At 40.7% G+C, this 19,352-nt stretch overlaps 1 protein-coding gene across 1 annotated transcript in view; it reads left to right on the plus strand.

Annotated features, from left to right (window-relative positions):
* rmnd1 (required for meiotic nuclear division 1 homolog) overlaps window positions 1–19,352 on the plus strand; it is a 122,950-nt gene that overhangs the window by 89,047 nt on the left and 14,551 nt on the right. Inside the window, exons 7-11 of the mRNA XM_073051433.1 lie at window positions 1,218–1,324; window positions 2,983–3,047; window positions 3,242–3,318; window positions 8,882–9,002; window positions 16,614–16,730. Of these exons, the coding sequence (XP_072907534.1) occupies window positions 1,218–1,324; window positions 2,983–3,047; window positions 3,242–3,318; window positions 8,882–9,002; window positions 16,614–16,730 (487 nt within the window). The remainder of the gene's footprint in view (window positions 1–1,217; window positions 1,325–2,982; window positions 3,048–3,241; window positions 3,319–8,881; window positions 9,003–16,613; window positions 16,731–19,352) is intronic.

Consider the following 19,352-nt stretch of genomic DNA (forward strand, 5'->3'; position numbering starts at 1 on the left):
TTGCCAAGAATAAGCTTGGTACAGATGGACGACCGTGATCGCCCATGTCACACATTATGGCACATGATGATGATGATGATGATGGTATTTAAGCCCACTTGGGGCATAACACACTAACACATGTCTCCTTAAAAATGTGTGAGATAATTTTTGGACAAACACTAGCATGCATTGCAGATGGTTGTATTGATATTGAGCAAAGTCTTGGCTTATAGGATGACATTGTTCAGTTGGTAAATGGGCAGATAGGATGTAGTTTTGGTAAGTATGATGTAATGCACTTTGGATGGACTAATAGTTTTAGACTTGCACAATGAATGATACGAACCTATGGAATATTGAGGAACAGAAGCTCAAGGATCCTTGAAGGTGGCAACACAGGTAAAAAAAAGTTGGTGAAAGCAAACAAGATACACACCTTCATTAGCCAGGGCATGGTATACTAGAGCAAGGATGTTATGGTGCAACTTTATAAAACATTGGTTGGCCCATAGCTGAAGAATTGTGTATAATGTTGATCCTAGTGCCATAGGATCAGTATTACATTGGAGAGGATGTGGGGAGATTCACCGTGGTGTTGTCCATGATGGAGAATAAACTGAAACAACAACACACACAAAATGCTGGTGGAACGCAGCAGGCCAGGCAGCATCAATAGGGAGAAGCGCTGTCGACGTTTCGGGCCGAGACCCTTCGTTATGACTAACCGAAAGGAAAGATAGTAAGAGATTTGAAAGTAGTTGGGGGGAGGAGAAAATGCGAAATGATAGGAGAAGACCGGAGGGGGTGGGATGAAGCTAAGAGCTGGAAAGGTGATTGGCGAAAGTGATACAGAGCTGGAGAAGGGAAAAGATCATGGGACGGGAGGCTCTTTCTCCTGAGGCAGAGTGTAAGTCTAGCATAAGGGGAAGAGCTATAGCAGGGACCTGAGGAAGAACTTCTTTACCCAGGGATGGTTGGAATGTGGAATGCACTGGCTGAGTTGGTGGTGGAGGCAGGTACTCTCACAGGTAATTGTTTCTAAGCCTTTCATGCCTTGGTGATCCATGCTGTAAAATGGGATTAGTATAAATAGTAACTTGATGGTTGATATGGATATAATGGGCCAATGGGCCTGGTTTTGTGGTGCATGACACCCATATAGGCAGGAGTTTAGACAGTAAACAACTGTCCCGTATAATCACTATGCACAACACTAATTAATTTATTTCATGTAGCGGACATTCAAAGCTGCATCGAGGAGAGATTTTATTGAATTTCAGCCTTGACTCTGATGAATCTATTTTGGAAAAATTTGCATTTTCAAATGCACTTTCCTTGTCAGGTGAGATACATCCCTTTTTGGATTTATGATGCTTAATGGTATATTTGAGGTTATTGTAAGATTAACATTTCACAATGCAGGCAGTGTTTTTATATTTTTAATAGTAAATTGCCCATGAACCATTTATTTTGACAATCATTTTTTCTGAATAAATATCCCTTTGAAGATTATGCCATATTATAAATGAAAATTACTTTGTTATTTGTCCTTTTTTAATATATGTAGAGAAACTATAGAACATTTGTCAAGTAGCAGATGACACCAAGATTAGGGGCACAGTGGAGAGTGAGCAAGTTGATCAAAGCTTGCAGCTGGATTCAGACCTGATGGAAAAGTGGGTTGAAAACTGGCGGATGGAAGATAATGCAGACAGGTGTAAGATGTTGCACTTCGGGAGGACAAACCAGGGTAGGATTTACACAGTGAACGTAGGTCACCAAGGAGTGTGGTAGAACAGGGATCTGGAAATACACATCCATAATTCCTTGAAAGTGGCATCACAGGTAGATAAGGTCATAAAGAGAGCTTTTGGCAGATTGTCCTTCATAAATCAAAGTATTGAATATGGGAGTTGGGATGTTATGTTGAAGTTATATAAGAAATTGGTAAGGTCTAATTTGGAGTATTGTGTTCGGTTCTGGCCAGCTACCTACAGGAAAGATGTTAATAAGATTGAAAGAGTGCAGAGAAAATTTACAAGGATATTGTCAGGACTTGATTTATAGGGAAAGATTGAATAGTTTCTTAGTTTATTCCCTAAAGCATAGGAGAATGAGGGGAGATTTGACAGAGGTATACAAAATTATGAGGGATAGAGATAGGGTAAATGCAAACAGGCTTTTACCACTGAGGTTGGGTGAGACTAGAGCCAGAGGTCATGGGTTAAGGGTAGAAGTGAGATGTTTAAAGGGAACATGAGGGGGAATTTCTAGCCTCAGAGGGTGGATCAACCTGCCAGCAGAAGTGGTGAATGTGGGTTTGATTTCAAAATTTAAAAGAAGTTTGGATAAGTACAAGGATAGAGGGGTATGAAGGGCTATGATTCAGATGTAGGTCGATGTGACTAGACAGAATAATAGTTCGGCACTCTAGGTGGGTTGAAGGGCCTGTTTGTGTGCTCTAGTACTCGATGACTCTAACTCTACCGGGACACTCTACACTCACTCTCGGTGACAATGCAATAATAATATGGCTATTTTTAAAGCTAGTTTCTCCATGGGGGAGAAGGGAGCTCAAAATCATGGATTTCTTGAAAGGTTCCTCAGAATGGGGTCAATTGTATGGTCAGTTACATAGCTAGGATTAGAGTCATATGGGTTAGTGGGTTAGCCCTTAACAGTTTTCATTCTCATAAAGGCACTAATAAATCGATCATGTCAACAAAGCTTCATGGTGGCTTTCTAGTACCAACCTGGAAATTATCAGATTTGTCAAATTTGGTGTCATCTCTTGCTGTTTTGCATCTTTAAACACTTAACAACTTTACAAGTAGAAGAATGGATATTGCATGATATAACGTTGCTACAATGATAGAACAGTGTCAATATCAAATCCATTTCACCATTAGAAATCTGCAAGAATAAGGTAATGCATTTTTCAAATTGCTGAAATAATTCACAATTTTTAACATTTGTTATGTTTCTAATTTTTTTTTGTAGTGAAACTTGCCATTTGGGAGGTGTCACTCGATAATTTTGTTGAGTCCATTCAGTTTATTCCTGAGGTGAGTAATGTAATAGTAATGTGCTTCAGACTGATGAACTGTACAACATTGATTAACATAAAATTAGCATGGATAGTAAATATTGAGCAAATACCTGGAATAATAATTCTTAAAGATGGAAATGTTTTAAGAACATTTCTGAGGTGTATTGCTCCTTGATGTTCTTACATTTTATGATTTAATCCATTCTTCAGATGCTGAAAGCTGGAAAACAGGTGAAACTTTCACGATCAGAAGTTATGCAGAAAATTGGTCAACTATTTGCCTTGAGGTAAAAATCATAAGAAAGTATATTTTAAACAGTAAGGGACAGATTATAAAGATTAATATGTGGCTGAGAAGGTGGTGCAGGAGGGAGGGCTTCAGGTTTGTAGATAATTGGGCTTTGTTCCAGGGAAGGTGGGATCTGTTCCGAAGGGACGGTTTACACCTGAACTGGAGCGGTACTAACATTCTTGCAGGGAAGTTTGCTAGTGCTTCTTGGGGGGGTTTAAACTAAATTTGCAGGGGGCGGGGATCCAGAATGTGAGAGAGGATAGCGAGAGGAAGAATAAAGGGCAGGTGGGGACTACACGGTTCCGGAATAGTAAGTGTGTAGTAGAGAAAGGTGAGGCGGAACAAGTGATAAGGAGGACACATGTACAGAGGGATGGTCTGACAGAACATGGAGTTAAATGTGTTGAAAGAATAAGGAAATTTAGGAAGGACAACAAAATTCTAGGGGCGTATAGCCCGATGGGAGTTCGGGGAGCTGGGTTAAGCACAATAGGCAGCGATTCAAACAGAGAGAGGAGAAATGGGCTAAAAATTCTATATCTGAATGCACGAAGTGTCAGAAATAAGGCGGATGAGCTTGAAGCTCAGGCGCGAATGGGTAACTATGATGTTGGGATAACGGAGACATGGCTGCAGGGAGATCAGACCTGGGAAATGAACATACAATGGTATACGTGCTATCGTAGGGACAGAAATGTGGGCAGAGGGGGTGGGGTGGCCCTGTTGGTGAGGAATGAGATTCAGTCCTTTGCAAGGGGGGTCATAGGGTCAGGAGAAGTAGAGTCTGTGTGGATAGAACTGAGGAACAGTAAGGGCAAAAGGACCCAAACGGGTGTTGTCTACAGGCCACCAAACAGTAGCATGGATATTGGGTGCAAGTTGAATAGGGAGTTAACATTGGCATGTGGCAAAGGTAATGTCGCAGTAGTTATGGGGGATTTCAACATGCAGGTGAACTGGGAGAATCAGGTTGGTGCTGGACCACAGGATAGGGAGTTTGTAGAGTGCCTACGGAATGCATTCTTGGAACAGCTTGTACGAGAGCCGACCAGGGACAAGACTATTCTGGATTTAGTGTTATGTAATGAACAGGATTTGATAGTAAAGGAGCCATTAGGAGGTAGTGATCATAATATGATAAGTTTTTATCTGCAATTTGAGAAAGATAAGGGCAGCTCGGAGGTGTCAGTGTTGCAGTTGAACAGGGGAAACTATGGAGCCATGAGGGAGGAACTGGCCAAAGTTGACTGGACGGATAGCCTAGCAGAAAAGACAGTGGAACAGCAATGGCAGGTATTCTTGGGAATAATGCACAAGGTGCAAAATCAGTTCATCCCCCAGAGAAGGAAGGATTCAAAGGGGGGAAAGGGGCCACTGTGGTTGACAAAGGAAGTCAGAGATTGCATAGCATTAAAAAAAAGGAAGTATGACAGAGCTAAGGTGAGTGGGAGGACAGATGATTGGGAAGTTTTTAAGGAACAACAGAACTTAACTAAAAAGGCAATACGGGGAGAAAAAATGAGGTACGAACGCAAGCTAGCCAGGAATATAAAGGAAGATAGCAAAAGCTTTTTTAGGTATGTGAAGAGAAAGAAGATAGTTAAGAACAATGTTGGGCCTTTGAAGAATGAATTGGGTGAAATTGTTATGGGAAACAGAGAAATGGCAGAAGAATTTAATGAGTACTTTAGATCTGTTTTCACTAAGGAAGACACAAGCAATCTCCCAGATGTATGGATGGGCCAAGGACATAGGGTAACAGAGGAAATGAAACAGATTGACATTAGGAAGGAAACGGTGATGAGTAGACTGATGGGACTGAAGGCTGACAAATCCCCAGGTCCAGATGGTCTGCATCCTAGGGTACTAAAGGAGGTGGCCCTGGAAATTGCGGATGCATTGGTAATCATTTTCCAATGTTTCTTAGATTCAGGATCAGTTCCTGAGGATTGGAGAATGGCTAATGTTATCCCACTTTTTAAGAAAGGAGGGAGGGAGAAAACAGAGAACTATCGACCTGTTCCAGATATGTTCCAGATGCTGGGAGAGTCCAGTACCAGAGGGCATGGTTTGAGAATAAGGGGTAGGTCATTTAGGACAGAGTTAAGGAAAAACTTCTTCTCCCAGAGAGTTGTGGGGGTCTGGAATGCACTGCCTCGGAAGGTAGTGGAGGCCAATTCTCTGGATGCTTTCAAGAAGGAGCTAGATAGGTATCTTATGGATAGGGGAATCAAGGGATATGGGGACAAGGCAGGAACCGGGTATTGATAGTAGTTGATCAGCCATGATCTCAAAATGGCGGTGCAGGCTCGAAGGGCCGAATGGTCTACTTCTGCACCTATTGTCTATTGTCTATTACAAAAACATTCTGGAATTAACTGTATGGCTAGATGTATCCACAATTTCATGTATTTCCTCATTAGAAAACAAGTTTCTCACTTGGAACTTTATCAGATATTTTTCAAGAATCCATAAAAGTGACATCTGTTGGCATTGCTGTGTCCAAGAAATTTCTCTGGTTCATCATACATGACTTATCCCTTATAAATCCATACTGGTGCAGTCTGGCCACTGAAAATTTTTCAAGACATTAGTTCACAATGTCCTTCACTCTCATAAACCTCTGACAAAAGATGTTAGAATAGTTGGTTTATGATCCACTGCTTGCCCTCTTTTGCATTTCTGCAGGTGGCATGCAGTTTTCTAGTCCTAGGGAACACCCTGCTACCACTCAGTACACATTATTTAGAATAGCACTAGAGGCAGTAAGACTGGTGTATATCTTAACTATATCAAAGTTCAACATTTATTATCAAAGTATGTAAAAAGCCCTGAAATTTGTCTTCCCCACAGACAGTCACATAACTAGGGAGAACCATGAACCAACCTTTTTGAAGAAAAGCATCAAACCTCCCTTCCCCCACCTCCACCCCCACCTGGGGTAAATACCAACAAAAAATCAAGGGAAAATACTATAAAGCACAAAGCCAAAAGGCATATTTCAGTGCAGCTTATGCATTTTTTGTCAACTTGAACATCTACAGAATATATTTTTTATTGGTTAATATGCCACTTGTGATATGTATACTGTGTTTTGCACCTTGGTCCTTCAGGAACGTTGTTTTGTTCAGCTGTATACTTATGTAGAGCTGAATGATAATAAATTTGAACTTGAAGTGCAGACCTGGGAGGATTCTAGTTAGCTGATGAGTAGTGTTCTGTCCTCCCTTTAGAACTCCAGGAAGGAAGCCATTTGGAATGAAGGATTTATCTGTAAAGTAGTAATTTTATGCATTATTGATTAAGTCAATTTTGTTGAGTCTACTTCCCACCTTAATTTCATAGTAACATCTGGAGTCCTATTCTCTATGTCTTTATAAGTAATGAGACAAGGTGACTAATCTACATAATCACCATTTTTTTCATTTGTAATAACAAAATTGTTGTTTTTCAAGCATTACAGATTTATCTTGGCCTATGTCATTTTCCTAATGAAATTGTCAACTTTTATGTCTTATCCTTCCATACACCCTGTGGTTTTGAAGCTCTTATTCATTGCTCTTCACCTTCTGGGTTTTTTTTTTGGTGCATCTTTGCATTTGCCAAGGCCTCTTTTTTTTCTCTGTCTTTTAGTTTTGTGCTTCTATATTTCTTTAGTCTGCAGCTTTGTCTTTGAAAAGGTATGCCTTCACTCCTCATTTATAAACTGATTCTGTATTACCCCCTCCCACAGAAAAATTATTTTTTTTAAATCTTGTGCTGATCTGCCACTGCAAAAGATACAAAAACTAACAGAGATTTGCTCCATTTATCATGTGGTTAGTTGCTGTCACATTGTGTGGTGCTCAGTCTTGCTGAGATCTATAATCTTATTAGCAGCTTTGCTTTTCTCCCTTTAGGACATTATGTTAAACTCTATTATATTATGGTCACTATTAGATAAATGTTAATGCAGCATTAGGCTATTAACTAAATCTGGCTCATTGTTCATTCAGTCTCATGTGACTCCTTGTTAGAGAACCATGTTTATGCACTTTACCACTTCACGTCTGCCGCACGTAGATCTTATACATATCCCTCATTACACTCTTCATTTTGTAGCACTATTTGCTTTTTAAATAGAAACTGCCTCATACAATAAATGCTTAAGGGTTTTGCCTTTACCACATAATTCTATTAGAAATGTAAGTGGAGGTTTCCCAACATCCAGCTGGAAATAATCAAAGTAGAGCTGGATTAATTTTGATGGCATTGATGCAACCTTTCACTCAAAAAAGTTGTTAACTTAATGATCATATTGCTGAATTTTATTAATAAAATCCCCATGTATACCTAGAATTATCAGATTTCTCATTGCTAATTATTCTAAATACAAGATTGCTATAGTTATATGATAAGTAAGAAGAATTCTGACTGCAAAATACAGAATAACTTAACTGGTCTGTCTAACGAGATAGAAACTGTATACAACATGTTATTATATACATTTTTCATGTCCCTGTGAGGAGGTCACTAAATGCTTTACACTGAGGTGTAGTCACAATTGTAGTGTTGGAAGTGCATCAGAGATATTGAATTCAGCATGCAAAGTGGCATAATAATGACCAGATAATCTGTCTAAGAAATGAAGATTGAGGGAGAAATATTCACCAGGATAGCAGGAAAACTCCCCTGCTCTTCATAGAATCATAGAAAACCTACAGCACAAAGTTGTGCTGAACATGTCCCTACCTTAGAAATTACTAGCCCTCTATTTTTCTAAGCTCCATGTACCTATCCAAAAGTCTCTTAAAAGAACCTATCGTATCTGTCTCCACCAACATTGCCGGCAGCCCATTCCATGCACTCACCACTCTCTGAGTAAAAAAAAACTTAGCCCTAACATCTCCTCTGTATCTACTCCCCAGCACCATGTTAGAACTTGTTTCTGTTTATCACAATTACTCTCAATAACATTGACAGCTGTTGAGCCTGGTTGTAAAAGTTGTTTTGCCCGTGGAGCCTAGCACTGAAAATGAAGGTACACTGCAATACACCTCATCAGTGTGCTGGATCCCTATGGAAAACTGCTCCCACAACCACTTTGGGTGAGACAATTATGTAGCCCAAGGGCAGGCTCCTCTATCACGGAGCACCAATTTCTCCCTTAATCTTCATTTCTTCATTATTCTTCACAATAAGGGAAGAAATTAGTGATGGAACTCCTGATTTGATTTTGAACCAAACATCTTCAGGTAGCACAGGTTTCTGGGATGGTGACAGTCGAGATTGTTATACTATTTATGGTAACTGCCTGCTCTCCATACATCTAAACCTGAGAACTGATAGTAGTAGAACTGGTTTGTTACGTTTTTCATTGAGGAGGAGTCTAGAATATGAAAAGGTATAATCTATGAAAATTGAATAATTTCTTATGAAGGGAAAGCATTTATTTCAGATTTTTCATTTGCATATTTTTTATTGATGACTATTGGATTAGTTTGTAAATATTAATGTAAGAAATCAGTGGTACTCCCAGCTCTGAGCTGTCTTATTACCATAAGTTTATCCCCTTTCAGACATCGCATCAACTTGAGTTCAGATCTCCTGATGACACCTGATTTTTACTGGGACAGAGAGCACCTAGAACAACTCTATGACAAAACCTGCCAGTTTCTGAACATCAACCGGCGTGTAAAGGTGTGTGTTGACCCAAGAAATAAGAAGATAATTATCACTCTTTGTAGTTGCTCAAAGTTCAAAGTAAAATTTATCATCTGTGTACATACATGTCACCACATACAACCCTGAGGTTCTATTTCTGCAGGCCTACTTAGCAAATCTAAAGAACAGTATCTGTAAATTGTAAACGTCAGATACTGTTAACTGTGCAAATGCAGATATAAATAAATAGCAATAAATAACAAGTGTGAAATAACAATATAACAGAGTCCTTAAATGAGTGTAGCTATTCCCTTTTGTCCAAGAGCCTGATGGTTGAGTGGTAGTAACTGTTCTTGAACCAGATGGTGTAAGTCCTGAGGCACCCGTACCTTCTACCTGCTGGCAACAGCAAGAAAAGAGCATGGCCTGGATGGTGAGGATTTTGACGATGGATGGTGCTTTCCTACGGCAACATTTCACGTAGATGTGCTCAATGGTTGGTAGAGCTTTACCTGTAATGTACTGGGCCGAATCCAGTACATTTTGTAGGATCTTCCACTCAAAGCCATTGGTCTTCCCATACAATGCCGTAATGTAGCCAGTCAACACACTTTCCACCACACATCTACTGTATTGAAGTTTGCCACGGTTTGCAGTAACATGCCAAACCTCTGCAGACTCCTGAGGAAGTAGAGGCACTGTTGTGCTTTCTTTGTGATTATATTTATTTGATGGGTCCAGGACAGGTCCTCTGAGGTTGTGACACCCAGGGATTTAAAGTTACTGATCCTCTCCACCTCTGATCCTCCAATGATTACTGGCCCATGGACCTCTGGTTTCCCTCGCTGAAGTATACAATCAGTTCCTTGGTCTTATTGACATGAGTGAGAGGTGGTTGTTATGACACCTCTCAGCAAAGTTTTCAAGCTCCTTCCTGTACGCTGATTCATCACCCCCTTTGATACAGCCCACAACAGTAGTGTCATCGGCAAACTTGAATATGGCGTTGGAGTTGTACTTAGCCACAGAGTCATAAGTGTAAAGTGAGCAGAGCAGGAGGCTAAGTACACAACCCTGCAGTACTCCTGTGCTGATGGAGATTGGGGAGGAGATGTTTTTGCCAATCCAAACTGACTGGGGTCTACAAGTGAGGAAATCCAGAATCCAATTGCACAAGGGGGTATTGAGGGTCCAGGTCTTGGAAGCTTCTGATTAGTTTTGAGGGGATGATGGTGTTAAATGTTGAAATGTAATCGACAAAGAACATCCTGATGTATGCATCTTTGCTGTCCAGATGTTCTAGGGTTGTGTGAAGAGCCAAAGAGATAGCATCTGCTGTAGACCTGTTGCTTCGATAGGTGAATTGGAACGGATCCAAGTCACCACTCAGACAGGAGCGCCTATGCTTCAACACCAGCCTCTCATACACTTCATCACTGTGGAATTAAGTGCCACTGGGCGATAGTCATTTAGGTTGGTCACCACACTCTTCTTGAGCATCACTACAATTGAAGCCTGCTTGAAGCGGGTAAGTGCCACACACTGCGGGAGCAAGAGGTTGAAGATCTCTGTGAATACACCAGACAGATGGTCAGCACTGATCTTCAGTACTCGACCAGGACTCCATCTGGACTGGATGCTTGTTCTGGATTCCCTTTCCTGAAGGCAGCCTGCATATCATCTTCAGATACTGGGACCAAAGGATCATCGGGATACATGGGGGTGCACGATTGTTCCTCCCTGTCCTGGTGGTCAAAGCAAGCATAGAAGGCATTGAGCACATCGGGAAGCGAAGCTCTGTTATCCCCTACGACGCAAGAATTAACTTTGTAGGATCTTATGGCATTCAAACCCTGCCATAGCTGTCAAGTATCCCTCATTGAATCCAGTATAGTCTGGTATCTCCACTTGCCCTGAGAGATGGCTTTCCAGAGATCATACCTGCACATCTTGTAGCATTCTTGATCTCAAGACTTGAGTGCCTCTGATATGGTTCTCAGCAGGTCATCCAGGGCTTCTGATTGGGGAAAACCCTGAATGATTTTGTGGGGACACACTTGTCTACAGTGTAGTCATTCAGGTCCTCAGATGAATTCTTGAATGCAGCCTAATCCACTGACTTAAAGCAATCCTGTAACTGTTCCTCAGCCTCCCGTGACCACCTCTTAGTTGTCTTGATCTCTGGAGCTTTGCTCTTCAGGCTATGTCTGCATGCAAGTGTTAGGAGTACAGCCAAATGAACTGACTTACCAAAATGTGGTCTTGGGAAGGAAGGATAGGCATTCCTATTGTTCCTTGTGTTGGTAGAATAGAATTAACTCTCTGCTGCCTGTGACAGACCTGCACCGATAGAGAAGGCAAGGCAGAAATAGGCATACAACATCATTGTTTCATTTCTCTGAAGAGACTGGGCTTCTTGCTAGTGTTGTACAATTGTAGAATTTGCTGTGATGGTTGTGTTTCATATACAAGAAAAGGATTTGATGGAATTTCTCTATATAACTACGTGTTATGATTCTTTTCATCTTAAACATTTTTCATAATGTAGGTGTTGCTGACAAAGTTCAGCATATATTATTCATCCTTATTTGCACCGCCTCCTTAAATCACTGTAGATCTTCTGATGATGATACTCTCCCAATAAATACCATGGGATTCGATGTTCCATTGAGGAAGGAACTGCGATTATACACTTAGTGAACATTTCATTAGGTACACCTGTACACCTCATTGCAGATATCTAATCAGCCAATCATGTGTCAGCAACTCAATTCATAAAAGCAAGCAGACATGGTCAAGAGATTCATTTGTTGTTCAGACCAAACATTAGAATGGGGAAGAAATTTGATATAAGTGACTTTGACTGTGATTGTTGGTGCCAGGCAAGATATTTTGAGTATCTTGAAACTGCTGACCTCCTGGGATTTTTATGCACAACAATCTCTAGTTTACAGAGAATTATACAAAAACAAAAAAAAAATCCATTGAACGGCAATTCTGTGGGTGAAAGTGTCGTGTTAATGAGAGAGGTCAGAGGAGAATTGCCAAACTGGTTCAAGCTGACAGGAAGGTGACAATAATTCAAATAGCCTTGCATCTCTGAGCACACAACTTATCAAACCTTGAAGTGGATGAGCTACAGCAGCAGAAGACCATAAACATACACTTAGTATCTAATTAGGTACCCCAGTACCTAATAAAGTGGCCAATGAGTGTACCTCCAAGTCAGGATAATGTGCGTCTTGGAGGTGTTCCCAGGCACCTGCTGATAGGAGGAAGGTAATTAATGTCGCAGCTGAAGATGATTGGGTCCAGGATGTAGTTTCAAGGAGCTCCTGTAGTGATGCTCTGGGGCATCCAGCAACCATAACAATCTTGCATTGTTTGAGGTATGATTCCAACCACTGGTGTGTTTTCCTCTTGATGTTCATGTCAGCAGGGTTGGAAAATCAAATACTACCATGTGGTGTCTGCTTACCTCTAGGATTCAGTTTATTAGACCATGCTGAGGTCTGAAGCCAAGGGGACAGAGCAAAAACTTAAACTGAGCATCAGTGAGCAGGTTCTTAAGATAATTGCCACATGCTGGCGATTGCAAATTAACTGATTGATTGGTAATTAGCTTAATTGGATCAATCCTACTTTTCTAAAGGCTTATCTGAACGATTTTCTTGAATGGTGGAACTTGCATTTACAGTACTGCAGCCAGGATGTTGTCTGTTTTCGTAGACTTGCAGAATCCATTACTTTCAGCCATCACTTGATATGATAGGGAGTAAATGGAATTCTTCTCTTACAAAGTTCATAGTACATTTATTATCAAAGTATGTATACTATATACAACCTTGAGATTCACCTCCTTACAGGCAGCCACAAATCAAGGAAATCCAATAGAACCCATTTTTTAAAAAACTACCATCAAATGCACAATACGGAAAAGAAAAACAAATAGTGCATACAATAAAAATAGAGTGTATCTCGCATAGCAGAAAACTTAACACTGGCCTGTCCCCGACACCCTGACCTTTTCGGTCTTGTCTGGCATTTAAATTGGTCAAACCTCAGGTTGTTTCTTGCTTGCGGACCCAAGCCCTACGGCTTCGATATGCTCTCGGGCCTGGGACCCACCGCCTCGATTCAGCTGTATTTGACCTTTCCAATTTGGTCCGGCATTTAAATCAGTCAGTTGTCAGTTTATTCCTCACTCTCGGGCCTGGGTCCTGCTGCTTTGAATCAGCTCCAAGTCCGCTTCAACACCAAACACTGGCTCGTTCCCTGCTCTCTGGCCGGCATTTGGCCCATGTACATCACTCCGTAACCATCTTGAACCTTCGAGACATCATTTCACACCACAAGCATGCCAGGTCATACAGGCAGTTCAAAACTTGACTCTGAAAGGAAAGTTACAGGCTATTGAGTGCAATGTTTATTTCTGAGGAAAAAGTGTGATTAATAAAGTACTGCAGTTTATAGGTGGGTAATATGGTGCTATCCTTATTGGCAATACAAAACTAAACTGACATCACCTCTATAGAAGTTGTTTGCTTAAGTCATTGTCAGCTAGCTCGCCAGGGTTTTTAGGTGTAATCAATAGCATAAATGGTTCAGGAAATCTTATTCTTATACAGTACCTGCTGATCTACACAGCAAGACTTTCATTTGGTACCATTCCACCGTACTACATGAACCTATCATTCCATTTAACTGTATTATACCGAGAGTTACTGTGATATTTTATATTTAAAAATCTTCTTTCATATCATATCCTCATTAATGCTCCTTCTGTTACACTGAATTCTTAATTGTTTCTTTAAAAAGCTAAAAGCTTAATGTTGGTACTTTGTTTTAGATGTTATCTATTTTGGTTTCTACTTAAAATGTTCCTGTATTTTCTGATGCCAAAAACATCAGAAAAAGAACCAAAAACCCATGTCACCCTGTAACCTATTGCAAAATGTAAGTGTGTGAATGTAGGGCAAAGTTTGACCCTATTGCACTTTGAACCCAAGCTGGAGTCATTCCCATCTAACTGCTGAATATGTTTTACAGTCTCGGCATGGTTTAGCCTTGGTTTCTCATTGTAAGGCATCCTGGACATGTTCAGTAAAGTGCATTCCCTGCCATCAAACCAAAATAACCAAAGAAAAATTATCAATTTAACTGCAACAACCACTAAAAGAGTTCCTAATACTCATACTAAAAATAGACAAGACAGTCCAGGTGTGTTCTGGAATCTGTTTCACAAGCAAACAATAGCACCATTGTTTCCAGCTCAACATACACAAAATGCTGGAGGACTGTCCTGACGAAGGGTCTTGGCCCGAAATGTCAATTGTTTATTCTTCTCTGTAGATGCTACCTGACCTGTTGAGTTCCTCCAGCATTTTGCTAAATGCAAAATTAACTATCATTTCCGTTATCTAGAAATGGATTTTAAAAAGAGAAAATCCCAACATCCCAAAGCCTTTCCACTATTTACAAGACACAGGTCGGGAGTCTGGTGAAATACTCTACTCATCATGACGAGTGCAGCTCCAGCAACTCTCAAAGCTCAACACTGTCCAGGACAAAGCAACCCATTTGATGAGCACCATGATAACCATATTAAATATTCCTTCCTTCCACTGCTGTTGCACAGTGGCTGTAGTGAGTGCCATCCACAAAGCATACTGCAGTTTATCACTTCAGCTACTGAGGCAGCAGCTTCCACATCCACATCACTTCCTGTCAAGGTCAACAAAGCACAAATATGAAAACATTACCACCTGCAGGTTTCATTCCAAGTTCCACCCTACTTGATTGGAATTTTGATCTAAACCCTAATCTCACAGATTAAAGATTAGTTTTATTTATCACATATACATCAAAACATACAGTGAAATGTGCTGCTTACATCAATGACCAACACAGTCTGGGGATAGTGCTGGGGGGCAGCCAGCAAGTGCTGCTCATCTCACTTCAGGCGCCAACATGGTGTGCCCACAATTCACAAATCCTAACACTTAGGGCATCTGGAGGAACCCCACAACATCATGGAGAGAATGTCCAAACTTCTTAGAGGCAGCGATGAGAATTCAACACTGATCAGTGATCACTGGTGCTGTAAAGTGTTGCGTTGACTGCTATGTTACATGTACACACAATATTCAATCTCAGAACGAGTTGACATTAAGGATAAAGATGAGGAGAAATTTTCTTATCCAGAATGTAATGAATCTTTGGAACTCTCTACCCAAGAAGGCTTCATAAACTCAGTTGCTGAGCATACTCACAACAGAAATGGGAATCAAAGCATGTGGGGTTAGTACAGGAATGTGATGCTGAGGTGAAGGATCTTATTGAAAGGAAGAGGAAGCACAAAAGCCCAGGTGGCTTCCTCTTGCTTCTGTTAATTTTGTTCTACCTGCTCCACTTGAGCCAGGAACTACCTTTCTAAGTACCATCTTCTTGCATGAGACCATCTCTGCTCAAAAGTGAATTAAACTGAGCCTGGCCCTACTGTTGTTCTGGACTGTAGCCATCCAGACAGACACTGCCCGACTCATTGAGTTCCTCCAGCATTTTTGTGTTGCTTCAGATTCCAGCACTCTGCAGTAAAATGCAAATCATTTTGTTGCTCAGTTTATCTACTGGTCTGCATTTATCTGCTCGAAATCCATAAGGGCCCACATGCTGACTGAAAACTTCCTGGACTTGATGGAAAGGTCCATGAGCATGACCAATATAATTGAGTCATGTCACAATCCCTGCTAACAATTCTTCAGAAACCCTTGTCCAGAAATGATGATCGGAAACTTTTATGAACTGTTAAAATTGAAATAATACTTTCTAAAAATTGTCACCTCAAAACACTTTCAGGTGGTTATTTTTAAGTAATGTTTTTATTGTAAATATGTAATATACTCCTACTTTCATTACAACACTACAACTTACATCGGAGTGGATAAACTGAAGGATTCTATGTCAGGTCAAAACTGGTACAAGCTAGTCACATGCTGGGTAACTGCTGGAGTCCAGTGGTCAGTGTATTGTTAGATTCACTAGTAAGTTTGGAACAATTAAGTTTAAATATATTTGCACCACATTTTCCAATCTTTTTTTTCTTCACAATTTGTCAAGAGGAGTTGTGGTTTCTTGTTTATATACTACATACAATGCTTAACATTATATTTAATTGACCTTGACAGTATTTTTTTTTGTTGTTTCTACGTTTTTTTGTATTATGTGCTTGCTAAAACTTCTCCTCCGATTTGTATTTTTTTCTCTGTTGAAAAATTAATAAAAAAGATTGAAAATGAATGAACGAAGTGTAACATAACTTGCACTTATGAAGGTGATGGCAGTTCACAGTGAACATGTCAGCAAGATTTGGTCTAATAATGTGAGACTGACTTTCCATTAGCCTTGAGTATAGAGTGTGCTGAATTGGAAGTGTAATTCACTTTAGATGGATGAATACTGAGGAGGTCTCAGTAGAAAGTAGAAAGAGAAATAATTAAAGTTTCAGGTCAAAAAATTGCTCTTTGCTCTGAGACTTTAGATGTTTATCTTTCCATAAATGCCACCTAACCGCCTGTGTTTTCAAGAATTTTCCAATTTCTGGCATCTGCAGTTCTTTTTGATTTACAAACATTTTGAATTCTGCAGGTGATTAATGAAAAGCTACAGCACTGTACAGAACTTACTGACTTGATGCGAAATCACCTCAGTGAGAAACATGGACTGCGCCTCGAGTGGATGATCGTGATCCTCATTTCCATTGAGGTAGGTCACATAATAGCTGGGAAGAATCCTGCTATTTAACGACTCAAGCTATAAAATGTTCAAATTTTTGCTCAGCAGTAAAAAATCCAAAGTGATTCATTTATTAGACATCTATACCCAGCTACCAATTAACTGCTAAATGTTCCAGTGGTGTTTTTCTTTCTCCAGTGAGGGTTACATTGAGCAACGGAAAACTTTGACCTTAGACCCTAATGTCAGCAGCAAGCAATCCCACTTTGAGGGTGTAGAACAGGCAAAACAGATTCTTTTCATTTTGACCCTACAGTGAACCTTGGGACAAAATTCTGAAACAAGCCCTCAAGTGGACCAGTGTGAATGTTCTGTTTCCCACACCAGCTATCTTCCAGGCCTCTCCAGAAGTCTGAATTAATGCCAAATTCTAGCAAATCCAGGAATAGATTGAGATTGGACAAACATCTTTCATGTACTTTACTGGAGTTTTCAGCACTGGTAAATAAATATGTGCTTTCTCATTCCATCATTCTGGACTTAATTTTAAATATCTTTGCATTTTGTTTAAAGAACTCATTCATTACATTTCAGACTATGTTGTATAGAACACAACAGTACAGAAACATGCCTTTCAACATATCTAGTCCATGGCAAACTATTTTGCTGCTTAGTCCTATCGGCCTGCACCTGGACCATATCATTCCCCTATGTTGTTGTTGTTCCTTTTCATTCATTGTGTGTGTTGGATGCCATTTTTGCTGTTTCCATAGCATTTTGACTTTTTTTTACAAGGCAGAGTTGCTAGCTGGGTGCTCGACCCAGTATGGATGGAAAGCATGCAAGGAGCCGGCCAGATTCAAACTCGCGACCATTGAAGTCATCCACGTACCTATCCAAATTTCTCTTAAAAGTTGAAAATGAACCCACGTCCATCTCCTCCACTGGCAGCTCATTCCACACTCTCACCACCCTCTGAATGAAGAAGGTTCCCCTCATATTCCCTTAAGCATTTCACCTTTCACTCTTAACCCAGGGCTTTTAACTGTACTCTCGCCCAACCTAAATGGAAAAAGCCTGCTTGCATTTACCCTATTTGTACTCCTCATAATTTTGGATAGGTCTATCAAATCTCCCCTCATTCTCCTATCCTCCAGGAAATAAAGTCCTAACCTATTCAATCTTTCCCTATAGCTCAAGAATCAACCAATCACTCACTATATAGCCTGATAATCCTTTTGCTTGTTTGCATATGCATAAGCCTGTTGCAAATTGTGTTTTGTCTTTTTACGATGTCGCATTGAGTTCCCTTTGCACTGGCTTTTGCATAACTGTTAATGGGGAGAAAAAGTCAAAATAGACAATAGGTGCAGAAGTAGACCATTCGGCCCTTCGAGCCTGCACCACCATTTTGAGATCATGGCTGATCATCTACTATCAATACCTGGTTCCTGCCTTGTCCTCATATCCCTTGATTCCCCTATCCATAAGATACCTATCTAGCTCCTTCTTGAAACCATCCAGAGAATTGGCCTCCACTACCTTCCGAGGCAGTGCATTCCAGACCCCCACAACTCTCTGGGAGAAGAAGTTTTTCCTTAACTCTGTCCTAAATGACCTACCCCTTATTCTCAAACCATGCCCTCTGGTACTGGACTCTCCCAGCATCTGGAACATATTTCCTGCCTCTATCTTGTCCAATCCTTTAATAATCTTATATATTTCAATCAGATTCCCTCTCAATCTCCTTAATTCCAGCGTGTACAAGCCCAGTCTCTCTAACCTCTCTGCGTAAGACAGTCCAGACATCCCAGGAATTAACCTCGTGAATCTACGCTGCACTTCCTCTACAGCCAGGATGTCCTTCCTTAACCCTGGAGACCAAAACTGTACACAATACTCCAGGGATGGTCTCACCAGGGCTCTGTACAAATGCAAGAGGATTTCCTTGCTCTTGTACTCAATTCCCTTTGTAATAAAGGCCAACATTCCATTAGCCTTCTTCACTGCCTGCTGCACTTGCTCATTCACCTTCAGTGACTGATGAACAAGGACTCCTAGATCTCTTAGGGAGATCCTAGATCTCCCTTACCTAACTCTACACCGTTCAGATAATAATCTGCCTTCCTGTTCTTACTCCCAAAGTGGATAACCTCACACTTATTCACATTAAACGTCATCTGCCAAGTATCTGCCCACTCACCCAGCCTGAATTCTCCCAGCCTGAAGTCACCCTGAATTCTCCTAACATCCTCATCATATGATATGTGCAACTCAAACTACCTGCGTCTCAATATCACCAAGACCAAGGAGATGGTAGTGGACTTTAGGAGATCTAGGCCTCATATGGAGCCAGTGATCATTAATGGAGAATGTGTGGAGCAGGTTAAGACCTACAAGTATCTGGGAGTACAGTTAGACGAGAAGCTTGACTGGACTGCCAACACAGATGCCTTGTGCAGGAAGGCACAGAGTCGAATGTACTTCCTAAGAAGGTTGGCGTCATTCATTGTCTGTAGTGAGATGCTGAAGATGTTCTATAGGTCAGTTGTGGAGAGCGCCCTCTTCTTTGTGGTGGCGTGTTGGGGAGGAAGCATTAAGAAGAGGGATGCCTCACGTCTTAATAAGCTGGTAAGGAAGGCGGGCTCTGTC

This window comes from Hemitrygon akajei, chromosome 7 (assembly GCF_048418815.1).
Source record: "Hemitrygon akajei chromosome 7, sHemAka1.3, whole genome shotgun sequence".
In the NCBI taxonomy this organism is placed as follows: Eukaryota; Metazoa; Chordata; class Chondrichthyes; order Myliobatiformes; family Dasyatidae; genus Hemitrygon; species Hemitrygon akajei.